This window comes from Chironomus tepperi, unplaced genomic scaffold, assembly GCF_022539635.2.
Source record: "Chironomus tepperi strain 1889 unplaced genomic scaffold, CSIRO-AGI_Ctep_v1 contig_172, whole genome shotgun sequence".
In the NCBI taxonomy this organism is placed as follows: Eukaryota; Metazoa; Arthropoda; class Insecta; order Diptera; family Chironomidae; genus Chironomus; species Chironomus tepperi.
In genome coordinates this window covers 207,069-224,481 of record NW_027226294.1, presented here as the reverse complement: position 1 = coordinate 224,481, position 17,413 = coordinate 207,069, and the positions used below count along the sequence as shown (strand labels likewise).

The 17,413-nt window shown below is 33.6% G+C and overlaps 3 protein-coding genes and 1 long non-coding RNA gene across 4 annotated transcripts; 1 reads left to right on the top strand and 3 right to left on the bottom strand.

The window, feature by feature from the left end:
- Positions 1-4,325: 4,325 nt before the first annotated feature.
- Positions 4,326-8,966, bottom strand: Ino80 (chromatin-remodeling ATPase INO80). The gene is made up of 4 exons (XM_070638308.1): positions 8,532-8,966; positions 5,601-8,472; positions 4,565-5,536; positions 4,326-4,504 (listed from the first exon to the last, which is right to left on the bottom strand). Exons 1-4 carry the CDS (start codon positions 8,883-8,885, stop codon positions 4,389-4,391), a joined length of 4,314 nt encoding a protein of 1,437 aa, XP_070494409.1. The 5' UTR covers positions 8,886-8,966; the 3' UTR covers positions 4,326-4,388.
- Positions 8,967-10,067: 1,101 nt separating this feature from the next.
- Positions 10,068-13,094, bottom strand: LOC139088978 (uncharacterized). Its single transcript, XR_011544265.1, has 3 exons — positions 12,567-13,094; positions 11,118-12,495; positions 10,068-10,507 (listed from the first exon to the last, which is right to left on the bottom strand). It is a non-coding gene; the product is annotated as an uncharacterized lncRNA (long non-coding RNA).
- Positions 10,829-15,172, top strand: HisCl1 (Histamine-gated chloride channel subunit 1). The gene is made up of 8 exons (XM_070638354.1): positions 10,829-11,053; positions 11,131-11,338; positions 11,763-11,965; positions 12,030-12,112; positions 12,170-12,457; positions 12,598-13,065; positions 13,211-14,702; positions 15,044-15,172. Exons 1-6 carry the CDS (start codon positions 10,962-10,964, stop codon positions 12,969-12,971), a joined length of 1,248 nt encoding a protein of 415 aa, XP_070494455.1. The 5' UTR covers positions 10,829-10,961; the 3' UTR covers positions 12,972-13,065; positions 13,211-14,702; positions 15,044-15,172.
- On the bottom strand, positions 15,008-16,407 carry LOC139088977 (von Willebrand factor D and EGF domain-containing protein-like). Its single transcript, XM_070638355.1, has 6 exons — positions 16,098-16,407; positions 15,933-16,036; positions 15,806-15,861; positions 15,705-15,739; positions 15,548-15,640; positions 15,008-15,488 (listed from the first exon to the last, which is right to left on the bottom strand). Exons 1-6 carry the CDS (start codon positions 16,366-16,368, stop codon positions 15,169-15,171), a joined length of 879 nt encoding a protein of 292 aa, XP_070494456.1. The 5' UTR covers positions 16,369-16,407; the 3' UTR covers positions 15,008-15,168.
- Positions 16,408-17,413: the final 1,006 nt, after the last annotated feature.

The following is a 17,413-nucleotide window of genomic DNA, read 5'->3' as shown; positions in this document are numbered from 1 at the left end:
AAACATAATGTGGAAGTCATGGTAAAAGTGTTGTACCTTCATGTCGTGAGAAAACGCAATAAAATTATACAGTCATCGTTAACAAATTGAAAAATTACACGCTTTTGACTGCTTTGAATATGACTTTATATCATTTCTTTGTTTGAGGGATTAGGCTTATTCGCTTGGCAAATGTTTGAGGGATCAGGCTCCAGCGGGTAGACCAAGCTTCGCTTCTTTCATTCTTTCTTATTTTTTAATGTTTGAGGGATATTAAAAAGCAGATGGAGCTATGCGAAAGCTTTTTTCAAATAATAATTTTTGCAAACTTGCAAAATTTTGGTCGTTGCGATGTGCGATATTGATCCTTTTTGAGATCGTACTTTTCGCTTGGCATGTAATCCCAAATGTACAAGGCTCCAGCGGGTAGGCCAAGCTTCGCTTGGCATTTTGAGGGATCAGGCTCCAGCAGGCCAAGCTTCGCTTGGCAAATGTTTGAGGTCAGGCTCACTCAGCTCGTTATGCTCGTATGTTAAAATAGTGTCTATCAAGACAATAGACAAAGAACATACTCACATGATACCATAATATCATTACAGTGCCAAAGCATATTTATTCTACGATGTCTCGTTATCCTGATAACTTGTTTGCTTGTTTGCTTGTTTGCTTGTTTGCTTGTTTGCTTGTTTGCTTGCTTACAGAAAGCGAATTTTTCGATTTTCTCGGCAACGCCTCAACCAATTTCAAATCTGTTTTTTGATTATGGTGATGAGCATGCTCTCGAAAAATCCAAAAAACTGATATTGTTCATTCCACGTAAACATACAAAATGAGCAAGGAGAAATTATAAACCATTCGCTACAAACAGACTGGCGATTTTTTTTTGCATAGATATTCCTCTCAGTTATTTTTGCTCTTACGTCATCTTGAGAAGCACGCTTTTATCATTTTCATCGCAATAACATAGAAACTTGAAAGGTATGAAGGAATTCGACACACTCTTTAAATGATGTTGCGCAGAACGTTCCTTATTATTTTTTGGAGAGTAAAGAGATGGCATAATATCGTGATTAAACCTCTTACAATCACTGTTTGATTTCACGCTGTTATTTCAAATGTTTAACATTTCAATTTTTAAATAAAATGAGGAGAAAAAAATAAATGTGGAAGTCATGGTAAAAGTGTTGTACTTCATGTCGTGAGTTTAAGTCATTGTTAAAAATTGAAAAATTACATGGTATATGTGAATATTAAGTGGAAATGTTTACCAAAATCTCGGTTGCGATGTGCAAAATTGATTTTTTCGAGACCGAGGCCAAAACCAAAGCTGGGAGACTACAAAAATTTCATTCTTACTCGAGTATTGTTCTTTCTCTGACTTGGAAACGCTCCATGCTTGCTTGAGTATGAAGGGCACGGAAATCCTCAGCAAATGTAGACTGATATTGATTTTCAGATTTTATGAAGTTTAAGTCATTGCTTCAAATTGTATATATTAAAGTTTACCAAAATCTCGGTTGCTTTGATTTTTTGAGACCGAGGCCAAGACGGAGGCTAATCCAATCGCTTCTTTGCGAAGTTTTAGAGATAGTCCAAAGAACTTTTTCTAAGCTTATTTTTTTCTAAACTTTCTACTTTCGCTTTTTAGGGATGAGAAGAGGTGGTACGATTTTGAAGTCGATGAAATAAAAAAAGTTCAAGAATGATGGACGAAGGTCTAAAATTTCATTATTTTGTGTAATAAATGCCTGAAAATTTTTCAATAACAATCCAACAATATCTTGATAAGATTAAACTTATCATCATGAACAGTCGTTTTTACTTCTTAAAACAGTTTGCAACACAAAATATATAGACACCATGAAATAAGGATTACAAAAAATATTGAAAGAGTTATGACTAAAACTAAGTAATTTTCCCATTCAAGATGTTCATTGTTAATTTCATATGAATTTTGATCGACTTCTCTATTTTTTGCAGATGTCTCATATTTATTCACTACACAAGAACCAAAAACACACATAAAATCCATTAGGGTTGCTGGGGTTGCTGACTTAATAATTTTGATAAAAGTCAAAATCAAAATGAATCTGGTGAAGGAACTAAAAAAATCTTTTTTAATTGATAAATTTTTCAATTAATTTGCTTACTTAGCCTTTAATTCATACCCAAAACTTCTGTCCATGTTGCAAACTTTTTTCATAAAATTCTAATATGATCATGATTGATTACAAAATTAATACTGTGCAATGAATGCCAAATTAACTAAACTGTTTAATAATTGAGAGTTTTTTGAACTCTTTATGAAATTTTTAGAGTCCAAAAAAAGCATTAAGTTCCAGAATTGATTTTGAGGGGAGAGTCTGAAAATTTGTAACAGTTTAAATAAAGGAATAAGGTTTCTGAGAATTCTTTAATGCGCAACGTAATAAGTGTTATGGATGTTATAAATTATAATTTATGTTTGTACTGTTTTACCTTTATATGGGTAAATATAACAAAATATTAACATAACCTGACTTTGAACATTGATAACTTTTATCTGTGATTAAGATATAAGTCCAACAGAAGTGGACTCCTTTGTCTAGAAGAACCTTTTTTTACCAATTATGTGAAACTTTATGAGCAAAATTGAGTTCAATCTTGTTTAATCATATCCGAACAGACAAGAAGCATGTTCATGAGTATGCTCACAAAATTGAGTATGTTCAATTTATTTAATCAATTAAGTTGATTGAGTAAATTCACGAGCACTCTCAATCAGAAGAGTATATTCATTGTCTGTTATGGATACAGATGTATTTTAAATATAAATGCACATGCTGTCATTTAAACGATAAAAAATGGAAAGAAGAACATCTGAGAAAATGCAGAAGAATATTTGCTGTCATCGTATTGTGATTAGGCTTTATGCACTGAAATTTGGATTCAAAATTATATGGACCCATATTGACATAATTTATTTAATGAAACAATTAATTAATTACCCAATGTGCTTATTTTTATTAAGTACATATATTTTAAAATGACGCTATTAATTAATCTTAATATAACTTAATTTTAAAAAATTTGGTAAATTCCTGTTAGTTCATTATCAGTCTAAAATGTTCCTTTAATGACGTATTTGGTATTGTAATTTTATAGCTTAATATTTAGACTTGTTCATATGTCTCATAATGACTAGGATATCTTTCTTTTCTCGCAAGTTGTTTGGCAGTACATAAAATATAGGTGACATAAGAGATGATCAGAAGCGCAAGTACAGCTAAGGTTATCCAAAAGAATATTTCCTGCATTCCAGCTTCAAAAGTAGATTCGCTCAGTTCATCAGATGTGAACCTTTCATCGCAATTATTATCTGTTGACATTGTTGAACGATGTCCTGCCTAAAACATTTTGAAATTACACAATCACAATATTATTAATACTGGATTTTGCAATTTGATCACTCATAATTTACCTATTTGTCTATTATTTAACTTTTCTTATGTAACAGAAGTCTTTATTTATAAATTTTAGGTCTGTTCGCTTTGGTTAGTTTAAATGAACTGAGGATTAATTTTTCATTTACATTGTTTTTTATATTCTACATATAACATGTTATGAATGTTATACTTCGATATACTTTTTGGCGCATTTTTACAAAAGAATATGCATATTGCATTCCGTCATCGCACAAACTGTAACAACAGACTAAGAAAACAAAGCAAATAAAACATTTAGTGACGAGGCTTCGATAATTTGCGTTTTACTTTTTGAATTACCCAAGTGATGAAATTGTTTGAATGGTGTGATATGGAATGTTGGATGACTGTTATGAAGTCAGACCAATTGATATTGGGGATCGTTCGGAGAATTTTGTTATGCAAACCAGCCTTTTCGGAAAACAGGTTTTCTTCGAGAGAATTCAATGAACCTAATGACATACCAGACCATATTGTACTCATATAAAGTAATCGAGATTGTACAATCGAGCAGTATACATAAATTAGGTGCAGAAAGCTGTTTACAGAGACAGTATTGGATTTTGTATTGGAAATAGGTAAGCGATAGTTAGCGATATAGGTTTAGTTTCAGGTGACATCTGAGGGAGTCCATCTTGCAAGTCTTAACACGATTGCTCCGTTTAAACTTATATTCAAAGTCTACTATGCAAAATTCCCAAATAATGACCTTTTGACAATTCAAAGTAATTTCCTTGTGAATATTATCCACCAAACATGGTGAGTATACATTAATTTAACGATTAGTTGAACTTCTATTAAAACTTAGCTTTTAACTGAATAAATCTACATTAATGTAAAATCTGATACTAGCCGAGAGGATGAATAAGACTCAATCAATACTTCTTGTAATTTAATAAAAAAATTCTTTATTTTGCTTCTCATTATCATAACATAACTATTAACTTATTCGAATTCTGATAATGGAACTTTATCCGGAAGTGGAAGCGAAGGACGCTGCATAGTCGTGTTTCTAAATCCAACATTATTAGGACCTCCGCTTTGTTTTGTCTTCGGTCGGCCTGTAATAAATTTGAATTTGTTAATAATACTGAATGTGAATTTTTTTTATTTAAGCTTACCAGGTCCACGTTTCGGTGTTGACGCTTCCGCTGTACCTTCAGGAATATCACGTTTCTTTCCTGTTCCTCTTGGTCGACCAGGTCGTCTGTTACCTGCACGCTGAGCATTTCGTTTTCGAGCACTTTTTGTATCACCATAAATTTTTGGTGTACTTGAATTTTCATCCATAATTAATGCATCATTACTTGAATCTTCATTGTTAATTCCTAAACTACTTCCAGCCATTTTACTTCCCTGAGATTGTTCACTAACGGAAGGTGAAGATGGTATTCCTGATTCTAAAAATGCGAGATCTTCTGCATCCAACAAAATATCTAATTTCTGTTTCTTTGTCTCTTTTGATAGTGGGAAGTTCTTTCGTTTTCGACCAGGACCTCCATCACGTGGTCCACTCGAAGATCTCTCTTCTGAACGTTTTTCTTCACACTTCTTTTGACGATACTTTGTTTCGATTTCATCGTCGTCTAAAAGCAACGACACAACTTCTTTCGGTTTGAGTGTGTCTGGCTTGAAATTTCCACCACTTATGACCATTCGCTGGATTTCACTTTTTTCACGAGCTCTTTGCAATATTCGTTCCTCAATTGTTCCTTTACAGATTAAACGATAAACTGTGACTTGTTTCGTTTGTCCTAATCTATGTGCACGATCCATAGCTTGTTGATCAACTGTTGGATTCCAATCACTGTCATAAAATATAACAGTATCAGCTGCCGTTAAATTAATTCCAAGACCACCAGCACGAGTTGATAATAGAAAACAGAAAATATCTTCACGTGATTGGAAATCAGCAACCATATCACGACGAGCTGAAATTTTACTGCTACCATCAAGTCGCATGTATCGATGCTTGCGATGCCACATGTATTCCTCTAATAGATCAATCATCTTTGTCATTTGTGAATAGATGAGAACTCTATGTCCTTCTGACTTAAGTCTAGTTAGTAATGAATCAAGGACCGTCAGCTTGCCTAGAAAATAAAATTGTGGAATTATTTTTTATGTCCGCTAAATCATTGTTAAGCTTTAACTTACCAGCATCAGCAACTAATGACTGTTTATCAGGAATCGTAATATATGACCAACCTCTTTGAGGATGTGTCATATTAACACCATTATTAATCAACTCCCATCCTTCTTTACTATCGCAATGATCAAATCTTTTTTGCTCCCATGCAGCTGCCCTCGACTCAACATGCAATCGTTTCGATTTGCTTTGAACTTTTAGAGGTAGATTTAGTAAGAATTTTGGCAAATTTGTAGGTTCACAAACTAACGTTCTTGATTGACGTGGAGTGTGTGGGAATTCTGGAAGTAATCTCAATTGATTATGATGTTCATGATCATGCGCTTTCTTGAGTTCAACATGTGGTTCCTTATGTGTTGGAGATTTCATTGGTGATTTTAACAACCTTGTAGGTGACTTTAGAGGTGGTTTTACCAATGTTGTACTTGTATGTTCTATTGGTCTTGGTGGTGCATGACGACTTCGAATAATACGATGATCAGTTGTCTCCTGCATTGAATGTAATACTTGATTTCGGTGTGTATAGACTATGTTTTCACTAGAGTTTTGACTTGTAAAAATAAAATTCCGCAGAACACTTGTATCAGACATAAAGTTCTTGTTTAATTTGTTACTATAAGTTGGTTCCAATAACATGAAGCGTTTATCTGTGTTCTTCCACCACTCTAAGCGATAATTTTGCAATTGATTGTGCAGCTCGGTTTGTAAGGCATGTAATAAATATTCTAATAATCCCTTTAGTGTTAATTTTTCAACTTCTCCAGGTGTTGTGTCAATGAATCTTAAGAATGAAAGTCCATCAATCTCATGTTTTCCTTCTGATAGTCGTCGTTGAATATTTTCAGCTTTGAATATACTAAACTTATTATACAGCAGGTGTGTTTTACTCGGAATAAATTTATGAATCCTAAGTTCATCAAAAACTAGACGAGGCATATGATAGTCAAGTTGAGGTAAAGTAAATGGTGATTTGACATCACGTCTTTCGAAGAGCTCTGGATGATTACATACTTTACGGAACTGCATTACAAGATTCATAAGATTTGAGGTAAAGTTCTTGTCTGTTGTGTGACCATCCATATGTCCAGTTGCTTTCAATAAATCTTCAATTCGAATCTTCTTCTTGAGTGCCATATAAAGGTACTTTTGCCTTGTTGTCAATGGGCAATATGTCATTATTTCTATTTTGTCTGATAACTCATTCTCAACATCCTTCTTAATACGACGCAACATAAAAGGCTTCAAAATCATATGTAATCGAGTAATTTGTTTCTCGTCAATTCCAGTCTTATTTTCAGCATGACTCTCAATGTCTTTTGAAAACCATTCATTGAACTCCTCATGTGAGTCGAAAAGTGTAGGCATAATAAAATGAAGAAGAGCCCAAAGCTCAGAACAGCTATTTTGAATAGGAGTTCCACTAAGCAATAGTCGATTTCGACAGTTAAATCCAAGTAAAAGCTTCCATCGAACACTAGACGTACTTTTTATAGCTTGTGCTTCATCCAAAATCATGTATTGCCATTTTATACGATTGAAATATTTATAATCGGATACAACTAACTGATAACTAGTAATAACTACATGAAAGCTTGCATCTTTTGTATGCAAATCTTTTTGATCCCAAAATTGTCTAAGAATTTTTCTTTGAGCTGGCGAACCCCAATAAGGAACAACTTTAAAATCAGGCACAAATCTCTGCATTTCTTGCTGCCAATTATGAAGAGTTGATGCAGGTGATATGATAAGGAATGGACCATAAACTCCGTAATTTTCGGCTATATGACATAGAAAAGCTATACTTTGTACAGTTTTACCTAAACCCATCTCATCGGCTAATATTCCACTAATTCCTTTGTGGTACAAATGTGCCAACCATGTCATACCTTTGAGTTGATATCCTTTTAGAACACCCTTAAATGATGATGGCTGTGGTAATTCGGCAACAACATTTCCCTTATTATCAATCTCAGGAAACGTTGTTGGTTTTTTGGCAATTTTATCAAATTCCATACATTTTGCCATTTCCGTTTCAAATGCATCTTGCACATTTTTCTGTGCTGTTGATTTCATCACTTCACTATCATATGTATCTATAGCTGCTAATCTAGCAGGCATGTCTTCATCCAGCTGACTCAAAATCTCTTGTGTTTCATTTTCTGTCAAATTACCTTTATGAGACATGAAATGAGCATACAACTCGGTCTGAGTAATCAAGAAATTCAATTTTCGTTGCTGTCTCTTAGCTTCAACGATTTCCACATCCATTTTCCTTTGTTCTTCGGCTTCCTTTTCTAATCTTCTCCTGTTATCACGTTCAACACGATCATATTTCTTCCAATAAGACAACATTTCACGAGTTAGTCGCTTAGCACGCCAGATTGTTTCTTTTTGACGTTTCTGTGATTCCATAGCTTTTTGGCGAACAGCCTTTTGACACAAAACTGCTGTCTTCTTACAATTTGTAACCATTTCCTTATGATTATTTGCTTTTGTTCGCTGAAATTTGCCAACTTCTTTCTTTGCCATCATTTGCCAAATCTTTTTTCGGCGATGATTCATTAATTCGGGTGTTTTGAGGAAACTCTTTCGTTTACGTCCACGACCAGATGGTGATTGTGGCCTTGACTGATCTGTCTCTTCCTCCTTAATATTCATAATTTGATCCTCCCAGTCAACCTCACCAAAATCATTTGACAAGTTGGAATCTTCTTTTTCAATTTTAATTCGAGGTGGCATCACTTGATATTTTTTAGTTGATTTCATTGTCTTCTTATCTAAACGCTTCTTCCTTCTCTTACCTAAAACTGATTGCTTATGATCATGATACATATCATAGTTTGATAATAATCCAGCACTATAATAACCATATTGCGCATTCTAAAATTAAACACATTACGTCATAAATTTAATATCTGAATGTTAATCAATTTACTTACATTTGGATTTTGGTGATACTTCTCACGTATTTTCTTTTCCCGGACATAATCTGTCAACATTTCAGCAACATAACGATCTTCATCCGAAATTTCTGATTCACTTTCTGTATCCGATAAGAGCACATTATAAAGCCATTTGCGTTCATCGTCAATGTTCCCTGATTTATACATCATTTCTTTTTCCTCGTATGTTGGACGTTTTTGTTGAAATTCATTTTCTGAATCTGTATCATCATCACTGTCATAGACTCTATTCAATAATTTTTCGGCCTCTGACATAAAAGGCTTCAAATCCAATGCTTTTTCTAATTTTTGCAAATAAGCCGTTCTGGCCATATTCTTACTGCTCGCCATTTTTTCTACAAATGACTGAGGAAGAAATAATTTTTACTAAAAAAATATTCAATTCGATCACGTCATCTTGGTTTTAAAGCAATAACAAAGTTTAGCCGTTAAAATAGTTTCAATTAAATTTGAATATTCTTGTTTTTATTTACTTAATTTTATATTCTGTTTGATTAATTAATACTTACAATGAACAGTTGTTAGACTACAATGTTAAATTCATGTGACATATGTGTGCAATTGAAATATTTCTGATTTATATAAATATTGGCGCAAATTTTAAAATATTTAAGATGAATAATTTTTGAATTTGGTCCTCTCGGAATATTTGTAAATATTGAAGTAATGTTAAGAAAGGGAACCTAAAATACGTCGAAAACTATTTTGTTCGAAACTTTATTAAAAAGTTTCATTATGATGATTCTCAATAAATGTTTTCATTGATTGCTTGCAACAGATGCTTCAAAATAATCTATAATATGGGTGGAATGTTCTCATATTATGCAACATGAAAGAAAAAATTTGACACTTTCGTAATATATAATATAGGTAGTATGATTTTGAAATAAAACCGGTATTAGAAGAAACTCATTTAAAAAAGCACTAGCACTAATTGCTGAAAAAAAAGTTTGTTGCATAAAATAGGCAATAATATACTTTGAAATTGTCATCTTGTGACGAATGCAAATAAACAGCATGACAGATCTCACATCGACATTCTTGATACATCCCGAACAGCCCAATGTGTTCGCTAGGGTACCGTTGCATCGCGTTATTAACTTTAAAGTGGCTCTGACGGGACTGTGATGGTTGATTTCGATCCATTTGTGTCGCTCGGACATATGTCATTAAGACATAACACAATGCTCTAAATTGCACAGCGTCTTTGATATTTCTCGACATTATTTTTGGAACTACTCAATAAAAATTAATCACCATGTAAACACATTTGTACATTGTTCATTTCCATATTTAAGCTTCTAATTTAATGTGAACATTGTCTGCATGTTCCACGTCTGCATATTCCAAAAATAAATAATAGTTAGTTTTGAACCAAAATTAATTGGGTCACTGACTTAATACGTAACACGGAAAAACGATTATTTAAACCTGAAACCTTAAAGGCGTTAACTTAGTAAGCGAATGATCCTTATAGAAATCTCTCTCGTGGCTGCTGAACTTCTTCTCATTGGATATCGTGAGATTTATGATTAATGAATCGAATCAGTTTTATCCAGTGCATATTAATCCAGCATTTCCATGATACATTCATTTACATTCATTCATTTTCTTCTGGATTATAAAGAGCAAGTGCACGATACTCAATGATCAATACTTTTTACTTTCAATTATTAATCCAATTAACATGAGAATATTTTATGGCACTTAAAGATACTTTTACACACATTGACCTTGAAAGGTGTTGACTTTAATTATTATTGCTCCCATTTGAGTTTTGCTTCCTTGTTATGATACGATGTGTTTATGAGCACTTATCGGCTGCTTCATTTCACTTTTCATAATTTTTAATTTAATTAACGTTCGTTTCGACTCGAAGACAATTTTTTACAAACTCGGTAGGTCAGTTTTATTTGAAACTCTTGCCTGTTCAGTTGAAAAATCCTTAGGAACTAGAAATTAATTTAAATTAGTGATTAATTGCAGTGGTATTCAAAAGGATTAATGTGATTTTTAATATATTAATGGAGAAAATACAGCAATGATGATTTATTTTCAAGTTTTGTGCTCCGAAATTACGTGGACTAGAAAATTCTATTAAGTAACTGGACTATTGTATGATTAAGTGACTGAAAATGACATCAGAGGAATATGAAAAACGTTTAATTTGTGCTAATTAGGAATGTTTAAAAATTGATCATTGACAAATCTTGGAGGATCGTAAAATGCATTTTCATATCCATTAAACTTGAAAAATTTCTCATTTTTTTACATTGTTTAATTAAATTAGCATATTGAATGAAGATTGGTAAAGGCAATTGGAGAAAAGAATTGGGTCAACGACTGAAAAAGGAAGCCCAATAGATTTTCTATTTTGCTCATTGATTTTCCATTTTGCTCTGATTGATGTTAAGAATTATGATATCTAAGATACTATTGTCGGCATATATCTTAACTAACATTTTCTCAGTTGTCAATAATTCACATCACAAGCATCGGTAAGAAATATTAATAACATTTATGCATGATAATAGTTAAATATATTAAAATAAAGCTACATACCGGAAATTTACAGCAATGTAACGGACAGTGCCGAGTTAGTCCATAATCACGAAATGAGTCTTGAATTATCGGATATACTACCCGTGAAAGCAAGAAGTTATGACAAGAATAGAGCACCAAAATTTCGAGGACAGCCAACGACAGTTTACTTCCACGTAACAGTTCTTTCTATCGATTCAATCAATGAAGAATCGATGACTTACGTTACGGACATTTTTCTTGTAAGGATGTAGCATGAAAGTTGGAAACCTTTTTCCTTGTTATTTAAGTTTTATGAGTCTTTGGATGTTTGATGACACACATTGAATTGCCAAGGCTGAAAAACGTTTAATTGTGTTAAATCTTGTGTTACTAACCGAGTGAATGTAGTCATCTGCTTTTTCTTCTTCTCCATGATGACAATAAATTGCTTTGAAATACTCCTTTAGGCTCGATCCTTTAATAATTCCTGATTACTTTTTTCTCCCAAAAATAGCTCGTTTTTAAACGCTTTTTATACTTTAGTTTTGCGCCAAATTCTACGAAGTTCATACTTTGAACTTCGATTTGAACTTTTCTTTAAATTTTGAACTTTCCGTTATTTTTTGAATCCTGAATGTTCGTTTATTTGAATGAAATAAAATAAAAATTAACAAATAATTGAAGGCTCAAAGTTGGAGAGATCCACGTCTTAGGCTGCCTGACGATATGACAGAGGAATATAGAATTTTAGATGTGGAATGGCTGCATTCTATTTGGAGACCAGATTGCTTCTTTAAAAATGCCAAGAAAGTAACATTTCATGAAATGACAATACCCAATCATTATTTATGGCTATATCATGATAAAACACTGCTTTATATGTCAAAGTAAGACTAAAAGTGCATTTTAATTAACAACATTGTATTGACTGTGTATATGCATATTTTATAGATTAACTCTCGTCTTATCTTGTGCCATGAAGTTTGAATCTTATCCACATGATGTTCAAGTTTGTTCTATGATGATTGAAAGTCGTAAGATTGATGACATTTTAATTAAAATAGAATTTCTGAAATGATCTCAATTTACAGTATCGCACACAGTTAAAGATCTTGTATTTATATGGAACATGAGTGATCCACTCGTCGTAAATGATGAAATAGAACTTCCACAACTAGATATATCAAATAATTACACAATGGATTGTACGATACCTTACTCAACTGGAAATTTCACCTGTTTAGCTGTTGTATTTAATCTTAAAAGACGTCTTGGATATCACTTGTTTCATACATACATTCCATCGGCACTTATTGTTGTCATGTCATGGATCTCATTTTGGATCAAACCGGAAGCTATCCCTGCCAGAATCACACTTGGTATGTTATGGACCAAAAGTGTATCCAAATCCAACTTCCTAAAATTCCTCTAATTAAGCCACTTTCCAAGTTCTGTTCTAAATTATTGCTTGCCATTTATTACTCATACCTTATGTCATTTAATTTAATTATATATCCAGGTGTGACATCACTTCTTACACTAGCAACACAGAATACACAATCACAGCAAAGTTTACCGCCGGTATCATACGTAAAAGCTATAGATGTGTGGATGTCAAGCTGCTCAGTTTTTGTATTCTTGTCCTTGATGGAATTTGCCATAGTTAATAATTATATGGGACCAGTAGCAACAAAATCAATGAAAGGATATTCAGATGAAGATTTAAATGCCGATGATGAGTTTAAGAACGGTGAACATCGTCCATCACTTCCACAATACGATACATTCTGTAATGGGAGAGAAATTGCAATTTTCATCGATCGTATGTCGCGATTCTTCTTTCCTTTTTCATTTTTAATTCTCAATGTCGTCTATTGGACGACCTTTCTTTGAAGAAAGAGTATTTAAATTAAATTTAGTTGAGGCAAGAGCTTAGAATTAAATAGTCAATACTTAAACCCAATCCAATTGTTTACACATATGAAATGTAAATACATAATTAGTTAAAATCACTACATTAATAAATCAGAAATTCTCTCATAAGCCATATGAAAAATGAGTAAAATATTCTTTTCTATTTATAACAAAATTTCGTGTCTTTTTTACTTTCCGCACATGTGGTACAACTGCAGTCGTTTAGTTCGGGATTCATTCGGATGTTACGTCACTTTATGGAAGTGGTTGAGTCAGACTGTTCCAATTTATTGAATGTTCTGGCATGTTCTTGTAAGAATTTAGTCTAGAATGAGTCTTAAACACTTAAAGACAAGCAGTGATGTATTTGGTATTGCTAATTGGCAAAGGGCACCAACGCAATGTAACTAGCCACAATTTGTGTGTCGCGAATCACACAAACCAAGTCGGTGTTATGCTTTCTCGATACCGGGACCGGAACCGGTATTAGTATCCCGTCCAGATTTCGGGAAAGCATAGTTGTGACTGGAAACAGCGAAAAAGCATCCGAATCCGACTAGACTTTCCCTGGGATCGAACCTTGGTCGTTAGAACGGTAGTCCGACGCTCTAACTACTTGACCATTGCCGCTTTTTCGCTGTCGTAGTTGGAAGAGCAACAACACATGAAACCAGTAGAAGTAGTCATTTTGGCCAGGAACAGAAACCTGTTCAACGCCCTACGATTCACAGGATCTAGGAATAGGAAACAAACATCATCAAAGGGCATCCAGCAATAGAGTCAGTTTTAGATGCTAAACTGAGAGAGGCCATGGATCACAGTTGATCTACATCAGTAATAGGCAACCTGCATTTTACCAAAATCTGGTGGATGTATCATGAACTGTATGTCGGGTACGGTTTCAGTCGAAGCTAACGGTCAAGGTGTGCCATGGAAAATAAAAGGTTGGCCACCACTGATCTACACGACCAACGAAGTAAGTAAGAGTCTTAAACAGTAATTTTCGATGTTACGTCATTTATGAATGACTCCATCCCAAAAAAATCATCATCTTTTGCGTAGATTTTCTAAAACATTCCCAGTTTATTTTAATTCAATACTCTTTTTGCTCGAAAAAAATGAAAAACATTTGAAATTGTGATTTCATTGTGAACAGTTTTGAAGGAATTGAACTAAATTTTTAATTAAAGATCATTAAAATGGTCGAACTTGAGGCTCAAAAAGCTTCCAAAAATTGGGTATTCGATCACGTAACCCAAACATTATTAACAGCACTTGTTGGATTCGTTCTGTCTGTTTTTCTCATTTTAATTGCTCTATTAATTCTAGTGAGATTTTGGGTCTTTGAAAATATTTGGTATGCATTATTTGTTCTGTGCCACTTAGTCATTGGAGTGATCTTCAACATCGCATCAGTTAATCTTACACTCAACGAATATCCTGAAAGCTTACATATCTTGCCATTTGTTGCTGGATTACCGATTACGATAATATGGGCGATCTTCTGCATTATTATTCCATACTTTAAGGATAATATATTTTCACAGTTCTCGCAGCTTCCGATTGCAACTTATGACAGTGTATTCTATGATGGATTAGGATATGATCCTGAAAATGTATCAATACATCCTTTTGCAAAAGCTTTTCAATCTGAACATTCATTTTTTGAGAATACTTCAATGATCATCACCTTATTTGTTATTCTCGGAAGTAAGTTGACCTATGACCTATGCAGTGTTTCTCAAACTATTTCGAGTGCGGCACAGTAAGCTATATATCTATATGCTGTGTCGCCATCATTTTCGCGACACATTAGAAGGAGTTTGTTATCAAATGCTGCAGTGGTGGACAACCTGCGTGTCGCGGCACACCAATGTATTGACAAAATTCTATTCCGTGTGCGATTTCGGTCGAATTTAACCATCAAAGTAGGCCATGAATAATAAAAGGTTGCTCACCACTGAACCACTGTGTCATATTGCGTAGTAGGAGAAGCACTGATATAAAGTAAAGAATTAATCATCAAACATCTGTTTTATATTTTATTTCAGTTGTGCAGATCGTCTTTTGGATAAACACAATAGCATTTTATTATAAAATTAAGAAAGAAGAGATTGTGCTGTCAAAAATAGAAATTGAGGAACCAAAGGAACGTTAAATAAAATTATTATAATAATTAAGCATGTGTAATTTGAACATTCATTCCTCTATAGTCACACTGTGGAGTATGGAAGGGTCTAAAGACTCCTTCACTGTATTTGCAGGTATATTTGGAAGCAAACTCATATGATGGTTGGAAGTCACCTGGACATTGAAGTTCACATTCCATTTTATCGTAATATCCTTTACATGCATACAGTCCATTGAATTTCAATTTTTTGGGTGAGCATCGATCTGCTGTGTATTGACATAAATTTCCCTTAAATTCAGGTGGACATTTGCATATGTCTGGTGCAATGCATGTTCCTCCATTTTGACAGTATGGATTGCAGAATGCTGTTTATTAAACAGATGATGATGAGTATTTTGTAAGGATATATATGAAGGATACTCACGTTCGCATTTTTCAAATCGTCTAGGTTCCATTGACCACACCCCATTCCTACATCTAAGATCAGAGGTCAATGTGTCATCAGGGAATTTGTGTCCTATTTGCAATAAGTTAAAGCTTAGAATAATTACTTTAAAATCCTAAAAGATGCGAGTATTTACCTTCAACACACGTAACCTTACAGGTTTGAGTGCCACTGAAAATAAAGTAAAATTCCATTATTTCAGAACCTGATTATGCATTCAACAAAGCTATGCATTACGAAATTATGCATTTTCCCATTGTGTTTCCTGGCATTGGTATTTTCTCTGGACAAGTCTGTTGGAAGTACAAAATTATTTACATTATGCTGTCTATGAATCAAAATTTTCAGTAGACATCCATCATACCTTAACAGCATACTGACAATTTCTGCCAGAAAATGTTTGTGGACAGTGACAGTCATTGGTATCAATGCAGATGCCCCCATTCAAACAAGCAGGCGAGCAAGTTGCTGTAATTGATTATATTAAGTCATACACTGATAAGATTATCAATAAACGTGAGGCAATTACGTGAACAATCTGGAATGGCATTTTTGTAGCTTTTCACACCCCAGTTCATGCCATTAAAGCACACCAAATCGACACTCTTCTCCCCCTCCGGGAATCTGTAATCTCCTGTACATTCCATTTTACATCCCGATGCATTGCAAGTTAATTTAGATCCAGGAACTGGTCGTGGATCATCACCACAAGTGACATTACCCAATTTATATGCACTGGATAGGTCCAATGCTAATACAAGTACAAATATAAACACTATAGCTTTATTGAAGGTAAGCATCTTTCTAGAGATGATTCTTGTTCAACGATTAAAAAGAGACTGACTTAATAAAATCTCAGCTAGATGCTTTATCTGTTTATAAATGTACGAAAGTATAGGTCATTTGAGATCAAGTAATTCACGCTCAAAACATTCTTACTTGTATTATGAATAATTTTAGTGACTGCATGTAAAGTACGGAATTTTAGAGATATTAGAAATGCTGTGAAAAAGGAGATAGACTATAAATCAAATTTATGTGTAATACTTTTAGTAATCAATGTTGATTTTTATTGAAAAGGCTATTGCTGTATTGGAGATTTTGTTCTTGCTCGAGCACTTCAATACTATAGCTGTATTTAAGATGCTTCCATTCTCTCTTCTTGTTTTGATTAAGGGTTCTACTCAGGAGCAGGAGGGAAAATGGTGAAATTTTCTAGGGAATATTTTTGTATGGATTATAGGGCATTTTAAGATTTGTATTGGGAAAAACCCTAGCAAATTGAAGAAAATCCCCATCCCCACCCCTTTCTTCTCAGTATTTGCTATTATTTATTCATCTTTTCTCTCAAATCGAGCGACATCGTTTGTGGCAGGGTTGCAATCTGCGTCAGACAATGACCGTTTGCAAGCAAAAAACCGTTGCCTGCTCAGAGCCTTTTACAGATATCTGTTTTTGCAACTCTGGTTTCTACAACTCTTAAAGCGTTGCGATTTTATCCTTAACAATAATTCTTAAATCTACATTATGTACATATAAACTTAGGTAAGTAGCGCATATTCTAATTTCAAAAGTGATGTGTTATAAGCTAATTGAAAACTCTTGAAATTTAGGTTCAGTATTAATGTAAGCTCTCGTTCCAAAATTCAAAGAGTTACAATATATTCAGGTCCGTTCCATAAAAGCCTTCTACGGTGAATTTACGGCTCGCTCTCGTTACTATTCTCATTCAAACTACATCACACAGGATTTGTTCTAGCATTTTATGCTACTAAATTCTTTATTCTCGTCTTAATGATTGCTACACTTATCAAGCCTAAGTATCTTAGCGTCTGAAAAATCACT